Source organism: Lonchura striata, chromosome 5 (assembly GCF_046129695.1).
Source record: "Lonchura striata isolate bLonStr1 chromosome 5, bLonStr1.mat, whole genome shotgun sequence".
Classification (NCBI taxonomy): Eukaryota; Metazoa; Chordata; class Aves; order Passeriformes; family Estrildidae; genus Lonchura; species Lonchura striata.
Window position 1 is genome coordinate 58,436,388 of NC_134607.1, and position 24,752 is coordinate 58,461,139.

General features: G+C 43.8%; 1 protein-coding gene across 2 annotated transcripts; it reads right to left on the bottom strand.

The window, feature by feature from the left end:
- Positions 1 to 2,292: 2,292 nt before the first annotated feature.
- On the bottom strand, positions 2,293 to 24,600 carry TEF (TEF transcription factor, PAR bZIP family member). Of its 2 annotated transcripts, none has more exons than XM_021552751.3 (5): positions 24,272 to 24,600; positions 13,664 to 13,990; positions 11,969 to 12,189; positions 11,134 to 11,345; positions 2,293 to 9,210 (listed from the first exon to the last, which is right to left on the bottom strand). In XM_021552751.3, exons 1-5 carry the CDS (start codon positions 24,369 to 24,371, stop codon positions 9,189 to 9,191), a joined length of 882 nt encoding a protein of 293 aa, XP_021408426.1. In that variant the 5' UTR covers positions 24,372 to 24,600; the 3' UTR covers positions 2,293 to 9,188. The 2 variants fall into 2 exon arrangements, with proteins under 2 accessions (XP_021408426.1, XP_021408424.1); XM_021552749.2 differs by lacking the exon at positions 24,272 to 24,600 and adding an exon at positions 19,529 to 19,753.
- Positions 24,601 to 24,752: the final 152 nt, after the last annotated feature.

The following is a 24,752-nucleotide window of genomic DNA, read 5'->3' on the forward strand; positions in this document are numbered from 1 at the left end:
CGGCAGCCGAAGCCGCTCCTTTCCCGGCCGAGCTCCGCCGCGGCGCTGCCCGGCGGCGGGCGGGGCCCGCTCGGGGCGGTGCGCGCTGCGGCAGCGCCACCTCGCGGCGGCGCGGGGGGCCGCGGCTCGGCCGCCATTTGCAGCGCCGCGGGGCCGTGCGGGGACGGCGGGAGCCGCAGACCGTGTCACAGCGCGGCATCCGCCCGGCTGTACGACTCGATGAAGCCAGCCTTTCCCTCGGGATAAAGATTTGGAACGGCAAGTTATCCCTGGCTGCAAGCAGAGTGCAGGAACAGGACACCAGAGCAAGCATGGCTTGATGGACTGAAGCAGTATGTGAATTTAGGAGAAGATGAGATTACTTCTCCTCAAATGATGTATTTTACATTTTACGCCCTATAAAGCTTTAGGAACAAATTAGCAATCATCAGGACAAAATGAATGCACCGGCAGACAACGCAGGCTGAAGCAGCAGCTGCTTGGAAGCCACCCCCATCCTTCTGCAGCACAGGAGGGCACGAGGTGCGGCCACAGCACCAAGCCTGGGGCAGGGGGCCCTACTGCCACCTCACTGCCCCCTTGGAACACGCACGTGGATCTGGCACAAAGCCTTGCTGCTCCAGCCTTCACCCGGGGGTAGGGCGGGTGCTGGGCCTGCTCTTGCAAGCTGGAAAAATATTTCGGGAGTAAAGCATACAAGAACCATTTTGATCATAGAAATTGTGATCAGACATAGAGGGATAAGGTATGTGAACTCACCTCTTGCAACATCTGGAATACTGCCAATAACTTTCCATTCCACCTCCCAAGCCAGCCTCTTTTACCTCCTCTCCTTTCCTTATGAGAGGAAGGTTAGTCTCATAATTACTATTTTGCAATTATTTCTCAGGGACACCCCACCCACTTAAGTACAAGTCTATCATAGCTATATCATCAGCTTTTGGCTTGACTCTCATTGTCAGTTTGCTCTCCATTTCCTCAGAAGCCTAAGAGACACTGCAGAAACATGTCAATTTTCTCAATGGTCATGTCCAGCCAACAACCACAGCCAACAAGCAAAAAGCCCCAAGGCGCTTGGCAGATGCAGCTCTTTTGCACATTTCTCAGCCACAGCATTCCACTGACATTACTGAGTGCTACAGAACCAAGTGGAGACAGATCCTTTCTGATCTTCTGTGGATCTGGTGTAGCCAGCAGGAGCAAAAATGAGTACCAATGTATCTGAAGTCCCAAGATCAGCAGATCTTCAGTACACAACAGGAAGAAGGCTGAGTAAGCAGCTGTCATATTTCAGATCACTAATAGCTGCAACATTTCCCAAAGGAAACTAGTAATATAATGGGCAGAGTTAGTACATTTATAAACTCACTCCCCACCCACCCAAGAGAACATTCAAGCTCCCTGAAAAGAAGGCAGCGTAACAAACATTGGTGCTGCTGCCAGCTGATATCCCAACAGGGAAAAAATGCCAAATATCCTCCACTCTGTTAAGGCCATGTAACATCAGAAGGATACATCAAGCACAGCCTTGCATCCACTCAGTTTCTAGGGCAAATCCTTGGCTTGGCCGTGTCAAATCCTCCTCCTTTAGTATGCAGTATAGGTCAGGCCCCTCCCTCTAAATAGGAAGGGCTTCTGCTTTCATAAACAAATTGCCTGGGTCACTAATCCTGACATGACTCTGGAAGATAGCCAGAGAAAAACAACTCACTGACAGTTTGTTTGTTCCTTGCTACCACCCTCCATCACTACTCATCCAGTAAACATTTTACAAAAGTGAAAATCCAACAAAGATTCTTACTGCAGTTTATCTAGAGATTATGCTGAAGTGACCCTCAACAAATCAATCAACCAACCAACCAAGGTTTAGTTAAAAAAAAAAAAAATTCAGAACCTTAATTATTTTCCTTGAAAAAAAGTAAAATTCTGATTATTTTGTGGATGTTCTCAGCCCAAATGTAACAGACAAAGCACGGTCCAAGAGACCATGGGTGACTTGTTCTCATATTTTGCCCCCTACCTGAGAGTTCAATGAAGAGTCACTGCAGGACAAACAGAAAACCTTGCAATGCTTTTGAAATCAATTCATCCAGAAAATAAAAGGAGGGAATGTATAGCTGTTATCAGCACCCTTAACACATGGGAAATGCATATCAAGAACCTGCTCCCAAAAAGGCGATCAGCTGCTTTAGTGTCTACCAACTTCACTGCAAAGTGCAGGTGTAATGCTGGCAGTGAAGCTGTACACCACACAGTATGCTATCTAGAGAACAAAATTACTGGATCTCAGCATAGTGGAATATACATTTTATTTCTTAAAAAGGAAGGGTACTAACAGAATTTAATACAGTCAAAATTTTACATTTTAAACAAAAGCTTTTCTTTTTCTTAAAAACCAGTTACGAGCAGAGAGGTGAGAAGATTTAAACTACTCACAAAATCCAAGCTGAAGACTTTGAGAATTCAAATCTGTGGTTTATACATTTAAAAAAGTGTAATAAATGGAAATATAAAATAATACCAACTCTGTAATAGTGAAATGCCCTTTCCTCATTAGATTGCTGTTTAAGCACCTTTATTTTCACCCATCAGCTGCCAGGAGTGTTTAGGTTTATGTACAAAATAAGCAGTTTGGGACAGAAGATTCATATATAAATTAAAACCATTTATGGCAATACAGTTTTACCCAACTGCTTTACAAGCTTTATTATCTCTATCACTTCTATGGAATTCTTCAGTCAGGATGATCTCAAATGCTTTTGATGGACTGCTTCAAAAAGCAGCTACAGATATAGGAATTATATAGACAACCTCAAGGAGTAGACATCCAAGAGATTAAACAACAGACAGTAAAACTAAGATCAGATTTTTATCTTATATAAATACTGTGCAGATTTATCATCCATCCCACTGAATGAATGGAACAGATCAGTGTCACATCTGAAGACAAAAAAATACTTTTATCCAAGAGGCAACAGAATTTCAGGCCGAATATAGCAGATAGGAGTTCCCTCAAATTATGCAGTTAAAAACTGTATGTGTCTGAAAAAGCTTTACAAGAACAGTTTTCAGAATAACTTACACATCTTCTTAGCTGTTCCATAGTTATTTTACAGCCTAGAGACACTGAGAGAGAAGGGAAAAAATAGAAGAAAAAAAGAGATGCTGTTGTCTCTGCCCACTACAAAAGATGTGGCTTTGTCATTTATGGAACACTGCAGACACAGCTGCTACCAGAGAGGAAACTGCTCCAGTACAGCATTAAAGACAAAGTTATGTTATGGCTGGAGAAATTGTCATCACAGGTTAATCTCTTTACATGAAGGCTGATGGATTAATCTCACCTCCTCCTCAAAACCCAAGTGTTCAGATTTCCTAGCTGACTACTTAAGATTCTTATTCCACTGTTTTCTATTTTTTTTTCTGTTTAACACAAGATAGAAAAGGTCATGAAATCTGATGAAAGGTCCAGCTGTGCAGCATCCAGTGAACATGTACTCAGCAAAACCACAAGTCATTAATCACTTTCTCTCTCACTCTCTCTCTCCATGCCACAACAGGAAACCTGTGTCATCTATGTACACAATGGAACTAATAAAGATGTAGACTATCTAGGTCACAAATGAGCTTCAGTAACAGTCACTCACTGTTACACTGCAACTTGCTGCAGTCTGGCTGAAGGGTGGAGACAAATCTGTTTGAGCCAAAAGAGAGAATAGCTAAAAAAACACACCCAACAAAAACCACCCAGCTTCAGTTTTTCTCAGTCACTAAAGTTTACAAATAATTTAATATTGCTAATTTCCAAATGCAACTCACAGACAAATCAACTGTTCAGCTAACAGGATGGGAAAGGTACAATAATGAATGTAATCCGTGACTACTGTTAAAGAAAGACTGGAAGAGAATCAGTTCCCTCAAAATCTTAGTTTCTCTGCTTAAGTAGCTCATTATTATTTTTAAAACATTTTTGTTGATAGAAAGCATCACAACTAGACTAGAATTCCACAACATCAATCTTTGTTTTGATTTCTGTAGTTCTCTAGGAAAGAAAGAATCCCAAATCAAGCTACATGAAGCATTAACAATATTCAGATATTACAATGGAAGCACTTATTTATTATTTCATAGAACAGATTAGTTTTAAAAGTGTATTTACATGTTCTAAGTTATACAAAATACAGTATTCCAATAATCATGTTAATCACCATATTTCAGACAACTTAACATAAAAGTGCGGAGGATTCATCCATCCCTGATCCTGGCCAGTAGCAAGCGGTCACCCCAGTGTGACAGGTGAGAGCTGCTATTGTGCCCCCTCAAGAAAACAAATCCCACCATCCCTTCTCACTGAAACGTAGCTGCAGATCTAGGAAAACATTCAGGCAGGTACACGAGCAAGGTTTGTTGAGACCCACAGACCAAAATCACATGCCTTAATTTACTAGACGTATGTGAAGTACATTTTAAAGTTTTTTACAGATGTTGTACAGCAAAGGGCTTCTGCTCATGCCTTAGTTAGGAAAATGAACTAACAAGGGTTTTGGCTATATAACAGGCATCCAGATTACACTTAATATCAACAGCCCTATAACTACAACTGGACAGTGTGTTAAGGACACAATTCTGCAGCTGACTGCTTGGGCAGACCTCCACATTCAATAACAGATCCTGTGAAGTCCACATGGTTCTCTATAGATACAGGGTTCTTCCCATGCAGAAATTACAACAGAATTGAGGCCTTAAAAGACTGGGGCCTCAGATAGTAGTTTCCTCATGAGACAGCATTGACCAGGTCACATTGGCAGGTCAAGTCCCAGCGCAACAGCACACTTAGTTGAAGCAACGGCTATTTTTTCATGCCTTTCTGCAGTAACTCTTTTCCCTATCTGTATATTCCTTTTACTTCTTTCTAGACTGTGGAAGTAGGACCAAGACAAGGAGATTCCCAAGACCTAAGCAAGTACTTATCTTCAGTACGATGCTAAACTGAGGGGATCCAAATTGGCCTAAAATTGTAAACAGTGAGGTGTCAGTTTTAGCAATTTCACTCAGGTCAGATTCTTGCATTACTCTCCTCTTCCTCTTTCATTCTCTCCTTGCCAAGTATCTATGTCTATCTATGTATGTATCAGCTCAAAGGATTCCTTTCTCCCTGTGTCTGAACTTCAAGAGTTTGCATTCCAAAAGTGACTCACGAGGGATAGCAGACTATCAACCTAACAAATTACATCCATATGTCAATTTGCATTATGATGAGTTAAATCACTGTAATTTCTCAATTAGCATTATGTTAGCATCTCCACAGATATTTAGTTAAGCTTATTCTTTCTACCTTTATCCCAGTCTTCAACTGTGAGTTTAGCTATCATCACCATGTTACAGTGGCAGATATACAGACCAGAGTAATTATCTGAACATCTAGAAAGCCAGTCTGAGTCTTGTAGTGCTGCAAAGGCACAATTCTAGCACTAACAAATTATTCTGCTCTGTATGGATTTAGGTGTATGTTGCCAAAAATATGAGATTTATGCACTAAGATAAATTTGCATTTCTCATCTTGTGCTTAACAGCTAAAACTAGAAGGGGTTAACAAAAGCATATCTGGATTTTGTTTTCTTACAGTATTCCCAAAGCTGCTGGGCTCCCACTGCTCCTCCCAACTTGAAATTGATCTGGTACAGCAGATAATGCTGAAAGTGATTTCTGGTTAGAAACACCTTGGGCTTTCAAACAGCACAGCAAGGAAATGGAGAACTGTCAGAAAAGACATAAAATGTTACTGCAAAAAGATGCTTAGCAAGAAACCAAACAACCCAAAAACATTTCTTCTCCAACACAAGTTTATAATACACTACTTTTTCACTCTGTCCATGAAGGACCAAAAAAAAAAGCAGAGTTCAGATTATCTGAGTATCAAAACTATCAGGACCAGTTTACCAACACCACACCTGCAATATGAGATGTATCCACTTGATCCCAGCACAGAATGCTTCAGTTTCTCCACTATGCTCAGACTCCAGCATTTGCTTAAAACTTTACAATAACCACACAAGAGTAAAGACTTTTTCCTGTGGGAGTTAATGAGATCTTTGTTACTAGCTTCAGTGGGAGCAAATCTTGGCAACGGGTGATAGATTAAGCTTCTTGGAATTTTTAGACACAAATCCACTATATGTGCATTAGATCATCATGTATGAAAGCAATACTGTATTAAAAATTGCACATAATTTATTCATAGCTGCTGTCTTCTGTAGAGTAAAACAACACTCATTGTCCACAAATTTCATCCACAGTTTATATATTTTCAAAGTTAGTACTATGAAATGGCCATGTGGTGTCAATCTTCTTCCTATACACCTGTCATAAACTGCTCTCTTTCATGGCAATTCCTGCAGTGATGCTGAAAGGTGCACATGCCCTTCATTCTCGCCCCTTGGAGATGGTCCCTTTGTGGAATGGGGTAGGTTGGCATCAGGCAAACTTATGGCCTCTGTAGAGTATGTTCCAAGGCTAGAGAACTTCAAACCCTAGCAGTGTCAATTCAGCATCTTTCAATATTCAAATTGAGCTAAAAGAATATTTGTCTTCTTATGATCACTAAGAAAACATACCCAAGTTATCACTTACAGATAGGATTGTCATCCAAGTCAAAGAAACAAAATGATATAGTGAATCATTCTGAGAGGACCAGGGAGCTCTGGAGCAATAAACTTAACTTCCTGAGACTGCAAAAAGTGAGAAAAGAATTCAGCATTGCACAGTATTTTCTGTCTGGCTCTATCTGCACTCCTTTAAATAGTTACTACCTTCTCATCTATCTTTTAAAATACTGCTTCTTAAAAACAACAACACCAAACTCTCCAGCTACAAAAGTTGAGCTGCACTCACCCTAAAGTGCAATTTTCCAGTTTTGCAACCCGTAGACACATGAATCACAGATTGTGCAAATCTGCATTGTCCTACAGGGAAGCACAAATGTTTGCTAACAGTCTTCTCTGAAAGAAAGATCTAATGAACATTCACTGTTAGTTTCCACTGTGTAAGCTTTTAAAATAACAGAAATAAAACAATAGACTTGCACATGCTAATCTCACTGACTGAATATTTTGCTGTTAAAATGTCATGACATACTGCAAAACCAAATCCTCTACACAACATGTAAGTATTTAAAAGATATTCCTAAGCAGAGTAGCATCCAAAGCAACTCTTTGCCCAGTTATTTAGCTTTCGGCTTTGTGATATAAATAGGAATAATGAGGTTTAAGAACAGCCAGGGCTAATGGAAAATTTAGAAATTATAAACGAAAAAGAATGCTACATTTACATGCTGTGATGCTTGTTTGTTTTGTTGCTGGTTTGCTTTTCTTAATCCACGGTTTGGGCCTTTATCACCAAAATAAAGCAAAAACCAGAACATACCAGAAAATATTAGTCCAAATCAGCAATACTCAATACAGGTAGAAATATAGGTTGCCATATCAGCCACATGGAACCAAGATATTTATCTATTTGATAAAAATATCCCAATATCATCTCAGAGCTTTATAATCCCAAATTATAACAATACACTTATAGGTATACTTTGGTAACCAGCTTAAAAAAACTTTCTTGACTTCAGTAGATTGTCCATTAAAAATGATAGGTCAAAATCTACATTTAATATATAAGCTCTGTACAAAGGTTTTGTTGTCAAACACTGGTTATGAATTCTGGCTTTTGAAATTTTTTGCTTTTTATTAAGCTTACAATATTAGCTGCTGCTTCTCACATTTTTCTCTGTGTTTCTGCTGTGAAATCAGGGGCAGAATCTCTTGGGTAAACACAAAGTCAAAATAATTGTTCAACATGATAGCACTGAGCTATGCTGGTAACTAGTCATGCCTCATAATTTTGGCACTTGTGCTTCAGAAAGCTTTCAAGATTATGTTTTTTTGAGGTGTATGCTATTCATCAATCTCCAGGCACAAACACACTCCTGTCTTACAAACTCCATTTTGGCTACAAGCATGGTTCTGTACTTCTTTCCTAGAAAGTAATTACTCTTGTTCTTCTCACATAGATTTAGCTCTCAAGCTCCCTTAACGTAAGAGCAGATTCTTGTTATGCTGATGAAATTCTTACGACGGAACTTCCACCTACTCCCTCCATCTTCTAAACACAATATGCGTCTCCGCAATCCGTCCAAGCTTTCATCTACCCTCCCACACCAGCACAAGGGTCCTCACTCTTAAGCCGCCCATTGTAACTGCAGGAGCACCACAGCTGTCCTGCAGTCCAGAGACAGAAAATTATAATATGGCAACTAATAGTCATTGTTTTCCTGGAACTAATATGCATCTGATAGTTTCAGACTGCCAAAAGACTTGGAGATCAGCAGCTCAGAACAGCACCTTTTCCATGATTGCTAAGTCGTTAGCAGAAGAATAGAACCTTTTTCAGCAAGATACCATAAAAGAAAGAGAGCCTCATAAACAAAATAAAGGAAAAGGCAGGTTACAGCAGTGTAGCTGTGGAGCAGGAAAGCCACCGACGTGGTTTATTATTACGTGGGTCATTTGATAGAGGTTTATTACTCTCTGTATGGCACACTGTGGTGCTTTCTGGATTATTTCAGTACATCTGCTGTAATCTTCTGCACTGAAGTCTCACACATTACGGGCTGCTGTCTTCCTGGTGTCTTTAGTTCTGCACTCACAGTACTCCACAATACGCTATACTGTACCAGAAGTGAACCGCAGTAGTAAATAAAATTCATTATACTGCAGGGAAAAGAGTCTTAAAATATAGCAGTTCTTTATATATACAGACACTTTCATTTAAAACTCCCTCTCTTCTTCCACTCGAGTGCCAAAATGAAGAACCACTATTCACACAGGCTGTCAACAGACTTTGAGACATGAACTTTGAGTGTCTTGACAAAACCCCAGTAGGTAAGCTTACTGTAGTTCATAGTTACAGTGAGAAAGACAGATAAGAAAGCCATATACAGAATTAAGGAGACTTTGCACTTTTCATCATGCCCAGCCCTGGGTAGTCAGATGGGGTACTTGCAGGCAAGGAGGCAGGCAGGGTCATCATCAGTTGTTTGTGTTGGGACACCTCATAGATTTCACTGCTCACTCTGAAGACTGGCGATTCATGTGTGCTTTTTAGTTTCTTTGTTTTTAAAAGTCTTTAAAGTTGCATCACTCGGAATCAGATAAGTCACTTTAAACAAAGCAAAGTGTTAAGTGTGACAATTTATTTATAACATACTTCCCACCATCACCACCACAAACCACCCTGTGAAAGAAAAAAACCCTGCTGAAAGGGTGACAATTTTTAGTATGTTTGAAAGAAATTAGACCAACACCACATCAAGAGCCACTCTAGTCAAATTAAGAGTATAACAGCAGGCGGGGGGGGGGGGGGGGGGAAGGAAGCTCAAAGCATACATTGGGTGTTGTGGATTAGCCTGCTTCTCCACTTCCTTAAGAATTCAACACAAAATTGCTCTAAACTCATAATTTCCACATTATGTTTAAAAGACAAGCTAGTCTTTAGCATAGAAAATAAACCCTAATGCTTTTCTAATGTATTTTCAGATTTCAATAGAGCAACTGCAATTACCCGCAACATCACCATCCCACATTTACTCCTTAATGTAAATATTATCCCAGGAAGTATAGCCTAAGAGCTCTGACACAGCCACTATCTTAAGACAGCTTCTCTTGTTAAGAGAACTTTTAGACATATACTTCTGGTAAAGCTTCTAGCTCTTGCAGTTGTAGGTCATGTAGAAGGTCTCAACATCAAACACAGCGTATTTTTTTCTTTTAACACCATATATTGTTGAAGCAGTGCTTGGTGCTGAGAATGGATTACTTCCAAGAGGGCAAGTCTTGTGTGCTAATTTTCTATCAGGAAACATGCTGGAGATAGAACCAGCAAGCATGGAGAGACCAGATATACTGCTGCACAGGAGATAGTGAGGTAAACTGTTTGTGTTTATAGTGGGTGTAGCTTATCCCATAGTGTGTTCATGAGGCAAAGGACCAAAACTCTTTCTCAATCTCTTGCACAACAGATAAGGTGCAGTAAAGTAACAGAGGCTTGTTTACTTCTTTAAAAAAGCCCCTTCTTTCAAAGCATAGGGTGCTGGCCATTTTTTAACAGCTGGGACTCAAGGTTCAGCCTAATGAGCCAGACTTCTTTTTCTAAATCTCCCTTACTTCTCAGTCAAGTGCAACATGCTGCTTTATCGGCAGTTCAAGAGGGAAGACCCTCTAAGGAAAGAAAGGAGGGGTGGTGGTAGAAATACAGTCTAGAACCCACATCAAATTATTTTGTCCACATATGTAAAGCAAGTGATTCACTACTGTTCTCTATCCTTGGTTTCTGCAAGTTATCCAGGATTAGAACCTATCAAGACATTTAGACAGTATTGTAATCAAAACTGCACTGACTCCATTCTGCATAACATTCATAGATTGCAATACTTCTGTTTTTACAAGAGATTGAATATTTTCCTGTCTTCCTGTCCTACAGGTTCTGCTATTCCTCTTCAAGAGGAACAGAGTTCTATACAACAATACTTTCTAGTGCCTCTGAATGGGAGACGAAACAATTTCATGATGCTGCCCAGCAACATCTACTTATATCCTAAAATTATGTTTTACACTTTTACTGGGAGGGGGAGGTGGAATGGAGAGAAGAGCAAGGGTTTGAAAATTGAACAAAACAAAAAAAAAATAAAAGAAAGAGAGAGGAGAGTCTCCTAGGCTCTTTCTCCACTTAAAAATGAAGATTAGAACAGATAGCAAAAGCTCTTTCCAATCTGGAGGGATTCACATTTATTCCTCCAGACAGGTGAATCTGTTCAATCGTATGGCATAAGAAAATGTTCTATCAGTGTTGAGAATAAGGTTCTAAATATGGACACTAAGATTTTGGACAACAGAATGATCAGGAAAGGGCCTGAACCAGTTGTGCCAACAGAAACAGGGTTTGTTTGTGTTTTGTGGTTTCTTTCTAGTGTAGATGCAAAATGGCAAAGCCTCCATAAACTTTATTTCTGGGAGTCTCTACAGAAGGCAGAGAAGTCTAAGAGGCTAAAACAAAGAGCCCTAACAAGGAAAAGGGTGTGCTTACAAGGGTCCGTATCTGGTCTCGTATTTAGAAACAATGTTCTTGCATCGTCCCACTTCCTTGCGCAGCTCTGCCACCTCCGTCCTCAGGGCTGTATTTTCTTTCTCAAGAAAGGCTGCCCGAATTGTGATCTGATTCTCCTTTAATCGCCGAGCATCACGGGAACGCTTTGCTGCCACATTGTTCTTCTTTCGCCTTGTCCAGTATTTTTCATCCTGTATAAAAAACAAAGCCAAACTGGCAAGTGTTTCAGAGACACCTCTTTATTGCATAATGATATTCACACTGACTGCTCCATAGGTTTGCAAGGCTCTGACATCAAAATGGAGACCATGCAGTACTGTAAGACTACATCTTGACACAAGTCTTCTAGGATTAACCAAGTGGTTTGCTAGAACTAAAGAGATTTAGAGACTTGGGTATTAAGAAGCTTTCCAGCTGAAATGCTTCTTTTACTTAGTTTCAGTTCAGGAGCGAACTTTTACACTTTTACACAAAACCACCTGATCTTGTCTAGGCTGCTTAAATCCAGATTAGACACAATACTGGGCAAATATAGACAATGGCCTTCAAAAATGCAAGTGATGAGGATTTGACTTGATAGTTCTTCTAATTTCTGTGTATAGCATTATCAGTTGCTCCTTGCCAGTAATTAGCTCATGATACCAAAACCTGCAAACCAGCCAGCACAGCAGTTGGCTTGCCAATGCTATTCTTGGCAACGCTTCTGCCCAATCACGTAGGTAAACTGCATTAGCTCTGTATGTCAAAGGGTTTGGATAAAGAGTCAGAAACTTTTATCATGGCCTAGAAGAGTTTGCAGCAATAAATCTGTTACCTTTTGCTCGTCTGGGACAAAAACCTTCTTGGCTTTTTTAATCATAGGTTGTGGTTTTAGGTCCTCTTCAGTAAACTTGTGTTTGCGAGGATTGAAGAGCTCACCACCAGGCACACTGGACAGCACTAAATCAGCAGGGTCAGGGTTAAAATTCACCTCAACTTCTACGCAGTCAGGATCAATGGGGCTGGGTGTATTTCTCTCATTTTGCGGTGGGGACTCTGGCAACAACAAGAGAAATTACAATATATTCAGCAGGATGACAAGAATTAACAAAGAAGCCAACTTCATTGGCCTGTGGTGAGAAATAGCTAATATAATTAGTTGGTGCTTCCCTGAGGTGTGGGGGTGCTGCACTGCTGCTGGTACAGAGAAAGAGTTCACAGTCCAGTCTGTAATATAACTCTAGGAGCATATGCCAGAATAACAGACATGAGCAGACAGATGCAGGACAGGCGTTAATACTTCCTTGGCAAAAATTACATGTTTTGCACACACAAAAAGCACCTTCAGCAGCAATAAGAAGGGCGAAACTGGTATGAGCCTGAGTTTTCTACCATACAAGTCCTTACAGAAACGAGCCTGCCCAAAGACCCCAGTCCCTGGGTCCCTTCAAAGGTCAGATAAGTAGACTTCCAAACAACTGACTAAATAAAGGAGGATTTGCTACAAATGCAAAGCATTCTTCTTCTTTGCTAATAGAAATAAATGCCCAAACAGAAATGTCTGACACTGGTAGTGTTCATATGAGCTTTATCATATTAATCTATTGTTTCCAAACTTTGTGTACACTAGTTGCAAAACTACATGTCACTGCAACGTGAAGTAGTGATCAATAACTAAGTTTTGCATATACCACCTACAACAAAGCTACACTCTTTAACTTACAGAAGGAGTTCCATGTTATCATTACCACAGACTCATAAAAGAGGTCCAGAGCAAAATGCTTTCTGTAAAACTTGCTCTTAAAATAGTACTGTGATGGCTATCATGTTTAAACTCTAAATCCAGGGCAAACTGAGCAGCTGAATTCTTTAATAGAGATCTTCATACTACAAATGAAGTTTCCTAGTACCATTTAAGCACAGTTTTGTTTGTTTGTTCCTCCATAGCCACTTCAAAGCACCACAGAACATCAAACTGCATCATTAAAACACCTTTGCCAAGCGTCTATTTTCACATTTCCCAGGCTACCACAAAAAAGATTGCTTCATTGTTTTTCTATTTAACATTGTTATTTGAGGTACATTAAGTTCACATAAGTTCACCCAAGCAGACCAAGGTAGTAAAAATTACTTATGACAAGTTATCAAATCTGTTGTAAAATAACCTGAGAAAGTATTTTCTCAATTTGTCCAGCTTCTCACTACATTAGCAATACCAAGAAAGCAAATATTTTATGTTGCTATTTCAACTCTTATAATTTCAAAAGCAAAACAGACTGCACACTGATAGACAAACATGCTGCACATTGATAGACACCCATTCTTCATAGGACGGGAAGAGGTAAAGAAACAAGAGGCAGCATCTTCATGTGCTGACACATGAACTAAAGCTCTCTATTGAACATGTTTGACTGTTTAACCTGCCACAGCAAACACTGACAGGTTAGCATGTCTCCTCTTTGATCTAAATGGACACCTTTTAATATGAGAACAACAGAAGTCCCTCAGAGCCCCATGTTATTCCATCTACCTGTGCTGGAGGCTGCTTCAGATTGCTGGTAAACTGCAGTGGAAGAGGATGATGCAGGAGAACCAGTGGAAGCACTGGCAGATTCCTTCCCTTCCAGCTCAGCCACAGGCAAGAGTGGGTTCTGGTTCAAATCCAAGTGAGTAGGGCTGGAAGGAATTCCATTCTCCAGCAGAAACTCATCCAGATCCATGTACTCCAGGTGGAAAGACTCGCCATCATAAGGAATTGTTTTGTCCCAAATGGGTGGCATGAGGGAAGCTGAGACTGCCATAGTGCTGGCAGCTGCTGCCTCATCTTCTTCAAGCTTTATTTTCTCCTTCTCTTTATCTGAAAGATACAAGTAGGTCACTATACAAGCCAAAACACAGGAGAGACTCAAGGTTTAAGAGTCCAATAAAATCCTCATTAAAGGAAATTCAGTAAGCTCATGGTTCTGCCTCATGACATGATCTGGAAAACCAGTTGAAAAGCGACATTTACATATAGAATGCTCTAACCCTCTGCGATGGCTGGACCACAGGCAGCTGAGCAGCCTTGCAGATCAGCATCTTTGCTGTGATAGCTTACCAAGGGGAGATGAAATGCTGAATGGAGCTTATTAACCAGTTACTGCAAAACAGCCTGGTTTTCACATACCCATCTCAGAAGACACCAAAAGTGAGTGTCCCTAAGCAGGATTACATGGGAAACTGTTAAGAAAATTCTGAGGAGGCAGAGGAGCTTATTCTATGCATGAAGAAGGAAAGTGTAGAACAATAATTTAAATACAAATCTGATTACATCTGAAAATCAGTCAAAAGGTCCATAGGACACCAGAGACCTGGATGCCTATTGTTCAGCATTTTAGAAGCATTTCTCTCTGAAATGACTCAGCATGTCCACAGAAAGCAATAGCTCCAAGTACTGCTCACTATAGATAGCTCAGAGTACCTACATACAATTTTCACTCTTTGGGGAGATGTCTAATAAGGCACACTCCCACATCACACCCCCAAGTCACAAGAGACTGATGAGTTTTTCTCCATTTACTGTGCTACAGTGCACATATTACAGAAAAATGGCTGTTTCTATGTTCCCCATAGCTACTGAATCTTAACAATTGTCTGGGACAGAATCCAAGCAGAAAACTCAAGTTATGGAATAATTACATAATTTAAGAGATAAAAATAAGCTGGCAGAAAAGAAAAAATTAAAATCCAAGTCATTTTCCTGATCCAGTTCTCCATGCAGTTCTATCAGCAGTGAAGGAGGCATTCCAGAAGCAGTGCTCGTACTGCCAGCACTGAGCCAGCATTGCTGTCAAATAGAAGGGACAGTCACCAGTTGTGCCCTAAGCACCTGCAAATTGGGCATTACCATGGAAGCCAACAAATACTCAGTTTAATAGAACAGGGACTCCAAGGACATACACTGGACCAGTCTGGATCTCCAGTATTAACAGAAATTAGCCCAATAAAATGCACCAGTCTTTGGCATTAGGGTTTTCTAGACTGGGTACAATATGCTAAAGGAGCATTTTTCTTTATCGGGGGTGGAAGTGGGGGGTGAAACTTGGCTCTAAATCAGAAAAGCCTATTTATATAAAACCTATTCTGATAAAAGTGGCATTCCTTCCGCTGTTGCCTTAGCTGGTGTGGATCTGAGACTGAAAGAGCTTTTTATGGCTTAAAGAACAGTGCTGCCATACAAAGTAAATTATCTACCATATTCTGAATATTTTCTACAAAAGAAGATACTGATTTTAAACCAAGCAGCTGAGAAAGTATTCACCAGCCATCAGCTTGGGATCAAGAGCAACTACCTAAAGGACACATTAAATTCAGACCAGTGGCTCCTGGACCTTGCAGCTTTTTGCCTTCTCCTTGCCACTTCACACTGCTCCCTCTAAACTGCCATCTTCATCTTCCAGCTCCTATTCCTGCTATCAACTCCTTTTCATGGGGAGTTTTGCAATTTTCTACCCTTTGCTTGGGGAAAGCAAACATGCAGGTTAACAGTAATGATGTAAATAACCAGAATGTTTCTGAACAGCTACTCCTTGAAGGCAGTAAAGAATCAGCATCTGCTCTATATACAAGGAGCACACCCTGTCAAATTGGAACTAGCATTTCACCTGTGAATAGAGACTGTGTACTCCCCAACACTTCATAGTGGCCAACACAACCAAATCCAGATTTGCACTGGATGTTGTGGATGATACCCTAGTAAAGATGGCACCAAAACAAATCCAAGCAACCATAATGAATTGTTTGTAAATAATTATTTTTCATTAGTATGATAAAAAACTTGTGTAATGTTAAGTCAAAATGTCAACTAAAAAGAAAAAAAAAATTATTAACTCTTTAAAACAGTACACCATTGTAAGTTATGCCAGTTTTAATACAAACCAGCAGTGCTTTTGTTTTTCAACAGCTAATACAACATCTCCAAGAGAGGAGAAAAAAAATTAACTGATTGTTAGACTGAATATAAGGCTTAAAAATAATTTTTGGAAGTTAGATGCTAAAAAGACTGCATGACTGGCATGTGTGGCTCTTGACAGATCTTTTAATGCCTTTTGGATGATCATCCAAAAGGCATTAAATGCATGATCATCCTGCTGTCCTGCAGTAACCTGGATACACTGTGGTTCCTCCAATTTCCTCTTGTGATTGCCCCTGGTTCACATCAGATTAGATCCTTCCTCCAGGTAAGAAAAGCAACTGAAATTTTTTGTCCTTTTGCTACAAGCTGACAATGTAGTAAGCACTAGGCCCCCAGTGCTGTCTTTGTTTAGCTATGCTGTCTCTCAATCCTCCCTCACTTCTAACAGTATCTGAAATAAAATAGCAGAAATTAACACATATAGGGGGCTCATCTATTTCAAAAATGATACATAACATAGTAAAACCTTTGTATGATCATTTTTGCATTGATGTTTTCCCACAGGCCTTTTTTCAATTCATTTTTTCAATTCTTTATTTCTGCCACACAACATCCTGCTTGGGTGCACAACATCTAACAAAACACTAATTAGCTTCTTGCATCTTGAGGGGGAAGTTTCTGCCTACATCAGCACAGGGACCTGAAAGATTAATTCACTTAAGATATTTATAGTGTAAACAGGTATTACCTGACAGTAGAGCTGCAGTATCCTAAGAGGCTCCATTTGCAGCAATTCAAGGTCACCCTGGTAAATCTGGACTGTATTTCTGCAGATGATGGCTTATGTCCAATTTAACCCCCTCATTCTGCTACTGTGACCTATTAACTGGGCTGTACATTTGGTGTTAACAGTGAGGACATCAGTTTATACTCCGTGACTTAAGTGGACCATTCCAGTTACGGAACTGTTGGAAATACTGCTGTTTTAACCAAAAGCAGCAGCATGAAAAGAGATTTATTCCCTGTCCTGGCTTTTCCTCAAAACCAAAAATCCAACTACACCAAAAGCCAACCCAAAAGATTGCGGCCACCAGGCTGTCAAGAGCTAGCCTAGTCACAAACATTTATTTGACAAATTTCTTCTTGTTCACCAAAAAAAAAAATTGTCAAATTATACTGAAAACGCTAAATATATATAGACTGCTCCATAAACCTTTAGTCCCACTTATAAGGACGGAACAAGGCAGGTTGCAGGCTTCCCTTATCCCTAACGCCCATTACTGTGATGTTCACTGAGGCATTTCTCCTGCCACAGCAGCATGCAACTGGTGATTAAGGCATCTTTTGGAGAGTATGCAGCAGCTCATTACTAATGGAGAGACCTGCACTCCTGCTCCAGAATATTAATTGCTTTCCCTTAACCCACATGACTTTTCCCTTTTTTATAAAAATATCATTATTTTTATTTATTTAATCCTTACAACATACACAACAACAACTCCCAGCAAGGCTGGTGAGCTGTACCTGGTCCATGGCAGGGCATTCAAGGGGATGGCATTCTGCTGGAACTGGCTGACCTCCCTCCTCTGTCGCTCAGAAGGATTAGAAAGCTGCTTGCTTTGACTGGGTAGTCAAATTACCAACAGCAGTTGGAAAACCCACAGGTAGCTTGCAGAGACTATAAATGGACAGACACTGCAGCTAGCTGATATAATTCCTTATAGAATAAGACAGAAAATTGTGTTTTTGTCAATAGGCATTCCAGACAAAAGCACAGGGTCTTTTCTCAAAAAGTTTGCTGGAAGTGCACCAGTGGATTAAGTGAATGAGTAATTTTTTAAGATTTTGAGTGTATCACTGTTAAAAGAACAGATAATAATCAAGGACCCTCTGAAGTCAGTTAAGTCTTAAGACTACTGACAGGCCTTTTGTAAATTAGGAATTACTACAATGAAGGCACTTTCATTTGTCTTGAACATGCAAACAAGAAAAGTATCAGAGACCAAAATAAACAGAGAGCAACAAGTTCCACAAAGTGTGAAGTGAAACAGAACAAGGTGAACAAAGGAAATCTTATGGAGAAATCTTAAGAACAAGAACAACCTGAACTTTATCACACCATGAATGGAGAGAGATAATCAAGATGGAATAGACTCACTAGCAAGCTTCAGAGGCTCCAGCTGAACACCTTCACGAGCTGGAATGGGGTCATCTAGTAATCAAATAGTATCAAATGTTTCTAATTTTAGAAAAATGCACTACCTCACAATAATATTAATTTCAGAATTTTACATCTCCATAGGCCATATCAGATGATTCTGAACACAAAAAGCAGCTCCAAGACAAATCCACTAAATCCCTACCAGCAACCATACATCAACTGAAATTGTTCCTGCTAGCATTAATGTCTATAAAAGACTGGTTGCAGAAATATCTCAAGAAATTCCATTATTTTGTAGATTCAAGATTCTGTATGCTGCAGCATCCTGCACCATAGCAACACAGCTAAAACCTTTATCACAAGCTTTTTTTTTTTTTTTTTTTTTCAGCAAAAAGGAGAAAAAGTCTCCAGAATCACAAAATGGATTTACAGGGTATTGTGCAATATTAGACATGCAAGGTAGGTAGGATCCCCACTGATCTTGCCAACCTTGCTTATGTTGTGGTTTACCCTGGATGTTGTCTACTGTTCCAAAAAATTATTTTTAACCTCAAAATTCGTAGGTGTAAGGACTTCTTTTATTATGCTCTAGTACACTGAGCATTATAGCTGTGCAGATAATCCCGAGACTTCCTCGAAATTAAACTGATACTCAGAAAGGCAAAATTACTGCCAGATGAGAAGGGGAAAAAAAAAAAAAAAAGAAAGTGTGCCATCAGCACCGAAGACTATAAGCACTAGCACCGCTATTTACACAGCTGGTGTCCACATCATCAGCAGCAGAGAGGCAGCTCTAGCCCATGCAGGACTGCATGTGCAGGCAGTCACTCATACCCTTATGGATTATCACCGAAGCTAATCTCAGGGGATCCGCTGTTTACTCGTGTCATCGGGCAACTTCCCAGCAATTAAGGTCAAGCAAGACTCGAAACCTTCTCACTGCTGCTCTCCGCTACGCGTCTACAGGCGGGGGAGGCTGCAGAGAGCCGAGGGACTAAAACCAGCGTGTCACATCTCGGCTCCTGCCCACCCTTCGCTCCCGCAGCATTCTGTTTTGCCCAGCGCAGGCACCTACACGCTCCGAAGAGGACAATCCCCGGGAGGCGGGGAGCGATCCCGTGCAGCCGGCTCTTGGCTCGGCCGGCCGTGGGGGCGGAGGGAGGGAGGGACGAGGCGGAGGGAGGGAGCCGAGCGTGCGGCCTCTCCCGCGGGCGCTCCCCCCGCGGCCAGTCCCGCCGTGACCCACCCTCCGAGCCACGGGGCGGGCCGGGGGCGGCGGGGGTGGGTAACTGGGGGGCGCCGCGCGCTCCCGCTGCCCCCGCGCGCGCCCCCACGCTCACCCAGGCGCGCCTCCCGCGGCGGGTTCTCCATCAGCTTCTTCAGCACCAGCGGGAACGCGCCCGCCAGGCCCCGCCGCTCCTGCTGCGCGGCGGCCCCCGCGCTCCCTCCGGCTGCAGTGGGCTCTGGTCCTCCCGCCGCCGCCGCCTCCTGGTGCGCGGCGCGGCCGGGCATACTCCCCGCGGGCGGGCGGGCTGTCAGCGGTCACCGGCGGCGCGGGGCTGCGGCGGCTCCCCGGGACCCGGCGGCGGCAGCGGCGGAGCACGGAGCGAACGGCGCAGGCGCGGCCGGCTGACGCCCGGCGCGTGCTTCAGTATTCATGAGCTCCGGGGCCCCGCCCCGCCCCGGCCTCTCCGCACCCCGGGATTGGCCCGAGCCCCCCGGGGGGGGTGGCTCCGCGCGGACAGGCCCCGCCTTCCCCGCCCTGCCCTCCCCGCGGCCGGCGCGGGCACGCGCCCCCCGCCCGCCAGGGCACGTGCAGGGGCGGGGCCTTAACAGAGCTCATTAGCATCCGCAGCCCCGCCCCCTTCTGCTCCTCCCGCGGGCGCCGCGTCACCGTCAGGAGGGCGGAGGAAGCGGCGGGAGGCCGCGCGCGCTCCCGCGGCCCAGCGGTGCCTGAGGGGGCCGCGACCGACCGGGCGTCCGTGAGGGCCGTCCCGGCAGCGCGACGCCTGCGAGCCCCCTCCCCGTCCTGTCCCGGCGCCAGCGCTCCAGCCCGCCTTTGCATATCCTCGTTTAGGATCCCGAAATCACCTTTCGCGCGTGCCCTGGATTGAATCTGCCTCCGTCCCACACGATGCCCGCAGCGGCGTGCCCTACATAACGTGGGCAGGGAGAGGGACTTCACTGCAGTGCTGGCATGGGCGGGCTGCTGGGGGAAGGGAGGACAGGCCGCCTTTCCAAATTGTCATAATCACAAGAAATTCTTGCGATTCTCCAAGCGGCCCCTTGCTCTAGCAGCAAGGATGCCATGCTGGGATTTAAGCTGCTGAACACACGAAGGGAGCACATATTGCCAAGTTCGTTCCTGAGAGCACAGGTGGATACTGAGGAGCATCTCCCACAGAATGAATAAATTCACAGAAATGTCAGATGCTGCAGCCACAGGCTTCTCCTGTCAGCAGTGGCTGCTCTTCCCTCGACAGGATGGGCTGCAGCGAGCCGGGAAAGGGAGGGATGTTCTGCTGGGATCGGCCCGCCTGCATCCAACAGAGACGAGGGAGCAAGAGCACAGGTATTCCCATACGTGCCAGAAGAAAAAAAGACATCTTCCTCTCAGGTAGGCCCTTGGGCATCTGCTTGGTTGAACTCGCCCCCCACAAACCTCAGACACTTAATTTAACTGGCAAAACACCATTTTACCTGACCCTTACTAATAAACCCTGATGGTCTTTATGACCAAAAAAACAAACAAACAAACAAAAAAAAACAAAAAACAAAACAAAAACAGAAAACCAACCAAAAAAAAAAAACCACAAATGCCCCAGGAAAGGGAATGGATTTGAAGTCACACAGAGCACAGGATGTTTTCCTCCATTGTCTTACTGCAATGAGGACCAGAGGCCATTTCCACCCAACCTGGGCAGATGCGGAGTTGCCCCACCCAGCAGCAACTTCTCTTGCGTGGGCCCAGTCTCCTCCCTCCTTCACAGGGAACGGGTGGGACTCCAGTGCAACTCCTGCACACATGGTGCCCAATAGGAAGCTTGGGAAAGGACACCCTGTTAATATAGGGTGGAACAGCGCAGGTTAACACATCGTTTATCAAGGCTGATAAATCCATTTGGAGAAGCAGACAGAGCAGGTCATGCTCCACTGCCCAGTGTGCTCCAGGGCTGCTGCCTGCCCTCCATGGATTTCCTCCGCCTTGCCAAGCTCAGCTGGCAGGAAGAAAAGGCACATGTGTGAAAGGGATATGCCACTTCATAGAGGGTAACGAGACACAGATGTCAGACCACACACAACAGAGGCAGCACACACAGCTTGGCAAGGGGCAGCAAACCCGCAGTGGTGCTTTTGTCTAGGAAACAGCTATTGATAGGTGGTAGATAGAGAACACAACCAAGTGAGGTCACAAAGGAGCAGCTTTTAGGCAAGTGGACACAGTCAAAGTGGGGCAGGCTGTAGGCTTCCCATTCAGTTATGGCTCTCATGGTCACTTTGTTCCATTGTTGTCAATGCCCCAAGGATGATGCTGTGCCTCAGTACTGTACAACACTCCTTTCAAGGAACAGGATCTGTGCACATCACCCCTGCAGAGCTCAATGGCAGCTGCTTTGCTGGGTAATGTCTGTACGAAGGGAGGTTATTAAAACCACTCAGCAGCTTTTACTCCAGGGCTTTTCCCGTTAGATTGACCATGTTCTTCCTCCAGCACATTTCCACCCATGCTCACTGTGCTAAGTTTTGTTCTGTACCACCATGAGTTGTAACTTTACTTGGAGAGGGTCTAGACTACACAGCATTAGCTGCTCTTCCCAAAGGCAGGAGGGAGGGAGTTCCTGAGGAGCATTCCTGTGGGTTGCTTCTCATATCACCCTGCTCCAGCATTAGCACTGCTCTGCCAGCTAGGAGGGAGGCTGCCTTGAGAGCTTTTCCTCACTGCCTCTGGGGATTAGGTGCTCAAAGCAATTGTCAACAGAATGCAGGCACTGTACCACAAGCTTTACCTTCTTGGTTAAGCTGGGATCTGCCTGGGATTTTTACACTTGCTTTCACTCTGCAGCTGAGGAGGAAAAGTGGAGGTCAGTAAGATGTGAGGAGAAGAATGCAGTGGCCTTGGCTGTTACAGCTGGGAGTGTTGTCAGGGCCAGATGATACAGAATAGCCCAGTTCTGGGGTGCAGCAGGGAGGGACGCAAGTGATAACCAGCTCACTGCTGGGCACGGGATGTGAGGGGGAGATGTACAGCAAGCCCCACTGGGAGGTTTGAATAGCAGAATAGAGAATTTCAGAGAAAGGCCTGGGAACTAGCAAATCCAGATGAGTGCTGTCCAAGTATGGAGACCCAGAAGGAGAGAACTGAGCTCTGTGGGAAGAGGGCCATGATGGGAATGCTGGCCTGGAGAGGGAGGCAGCATGATAAAGAGTTCTGAGGACTACGGGAAGTGATGCAGAAAGGCAGGGTGGTCCTGGAGCTGAAGAAGAAAGCTGCCACAAAACAGCACTCTTAGCTGCCAAATAAGTCACACTGAGTAAAGACTAAATTATTCTCTCTTCAAATCATTGATCTCTCCTCTACCCCCTACTCTAAACAGATAGGTCTTGCCAGCACTCTTCCCTTGGATTAATTGAATCCACTTGCCTGTGGAGAGCAGAGAACCCAGAAAAGCAGCCAAACTTAGCTTAGCCACAGCAAAGCTTTGCACGACATGAGCTGCCCTTGGCTGTTACTGCCTCCTCCCCAGCAGTTGCACTTTCTACCTGGATACTGTCAGCTGGGGAGACATGCCCTGGTCCACACAAACAGGGACTTCATACAATGTGGTATGTAAACACATGTGTTAGTTAGCAGTCTCAGCAAAGAAGAGAGGGAGCTCACAGGAGGCAGCAGCAGAGCAATGTGACAAAATGAGCCCCTCAGGGGTGGGGCAGTTCCCCTTGCCCTATTTCACTTTTCCACAGGGAGCACATGCATAGGGCTCATAGGGCTGTGCATGTGCCATAGGGCTCACTGTATTACAGGAGGTGTAGGCAGCTGCCTTTCCTTACATGAATGCTTTACTGTCACAGGAGCAGCCTTTTCTCCCAGTGACCCTGGAGCGAGAGCAGGGTCCTTCTCCACATTGTGTGTCTGGTTTTTCTGCTCCTGGGTTCTGTTGCTCCTTAACACTGCAGAGCTGCCTGGATGTCCTGGTTGCAACTTCCTAGAGAAGAGCAAGCTCTGTGCATGTTTGTTTCTGTGAGCTCAACTCACTCATGCCCAGACATAGGCTTGTTGAGCCGAGGTGTTCCCACACACCTCCCCAGCACTGAGCAGCAAATGTTAAAACACAACAACCAAAAAGCAGCTTGTCAAGGGTCTGTAGCATCCTATCCAAAACCAGAGAGTACTCAAGCTGGGTGATGGTTGCTTGGAGCAGACCCAGCATAAGCGAAGCCATCAGTGCAGCATGAGCAAAGTGTTCAGCACAGCAAAAGCTCAAACTAAATAACCTCCTGGGTCCTTTCCATTTGTTTTCTACGATGCTGCACAGAGAGTGAGAAAACCTAGGAGTACAGAAGTGCTCTTGCAAAGAAAATGCAGGATTTGCTGTGTTCTCTATCCCAGTTTTTCACTAATAAACAATTAAACAAAGTTTGCACAGTCAGCCTGCCCCATGCAGGCTGGGCTCTCTGGACAGTCTGAGTCTGGGAAAAGGCAGTGTCTGGAAGCTTAGTGGTTATTAACCATAGGATAACAATGAATGGCAATCCTGGAAGTCACTTCTATGTGAGCATAAACATTTCTGCCTAAGCCTTTTCTGTGCATGAATCTTTGAGGGTTTCCAAGAAGTGGCCGAGCTCAGAGATTAAAAGGATCAGCAGCTCAGCATGATTTTATAATCAATCTATTGCTGCTGTTTTTCCTCCTAGCTGCACAACATGCATAGTGCCAGAACTCCCGGTCTGACTTGGACACTTTGGGGAAACACACCCTTGAAGGGCTTGCAGCAAACAAGATCTGCCCATTTCTCACCTTTCAACTGAAGGAGAAGATGGAGAAATCAAAACAGAACCCCCAGTACATATTTCTTCAATCCTACCTGTCATCTTGTTCCAGGGCAAGGAATACTCCAGTAGGGACTTCAGGACTTCCGGAAAGTCCAGGGCAGTGGGGCCCCCAGGGGTGTTGCAGCTTGACATGTCCTGTCCTGGGACTGTGCCAGCAGAGCAAAGGGAGGGCCAGGTGCCTGGCCACCAGCCTTACAGCCCACTATCCTGGGCGTTGCGAGATGGGCTCAGAGGCACCCGGAGCGGGTTTGCGGAACTGCTCTAGCTGAGAAAAAACAAGGAGAATGGGAAGCAGCCTGGCAGAGATGCAGCTTGCCTGGCTGTCTTCACCTCCCCCTCTCCCACTCTGAAGTGGCCAATTGTGGAAATAGCTTGCAGCCTTGCAGGGCTGGGCTGGGCGCCTGGCCAGCATGGTTTTACAGGGCCTCTCCCAGCCAATCCGGCAGCAAAGAACTGGGCCAGTTATCTAACTTTGCAAAGGCAGCACCCTTTTCCTTCCCAAGGTGTTATAAC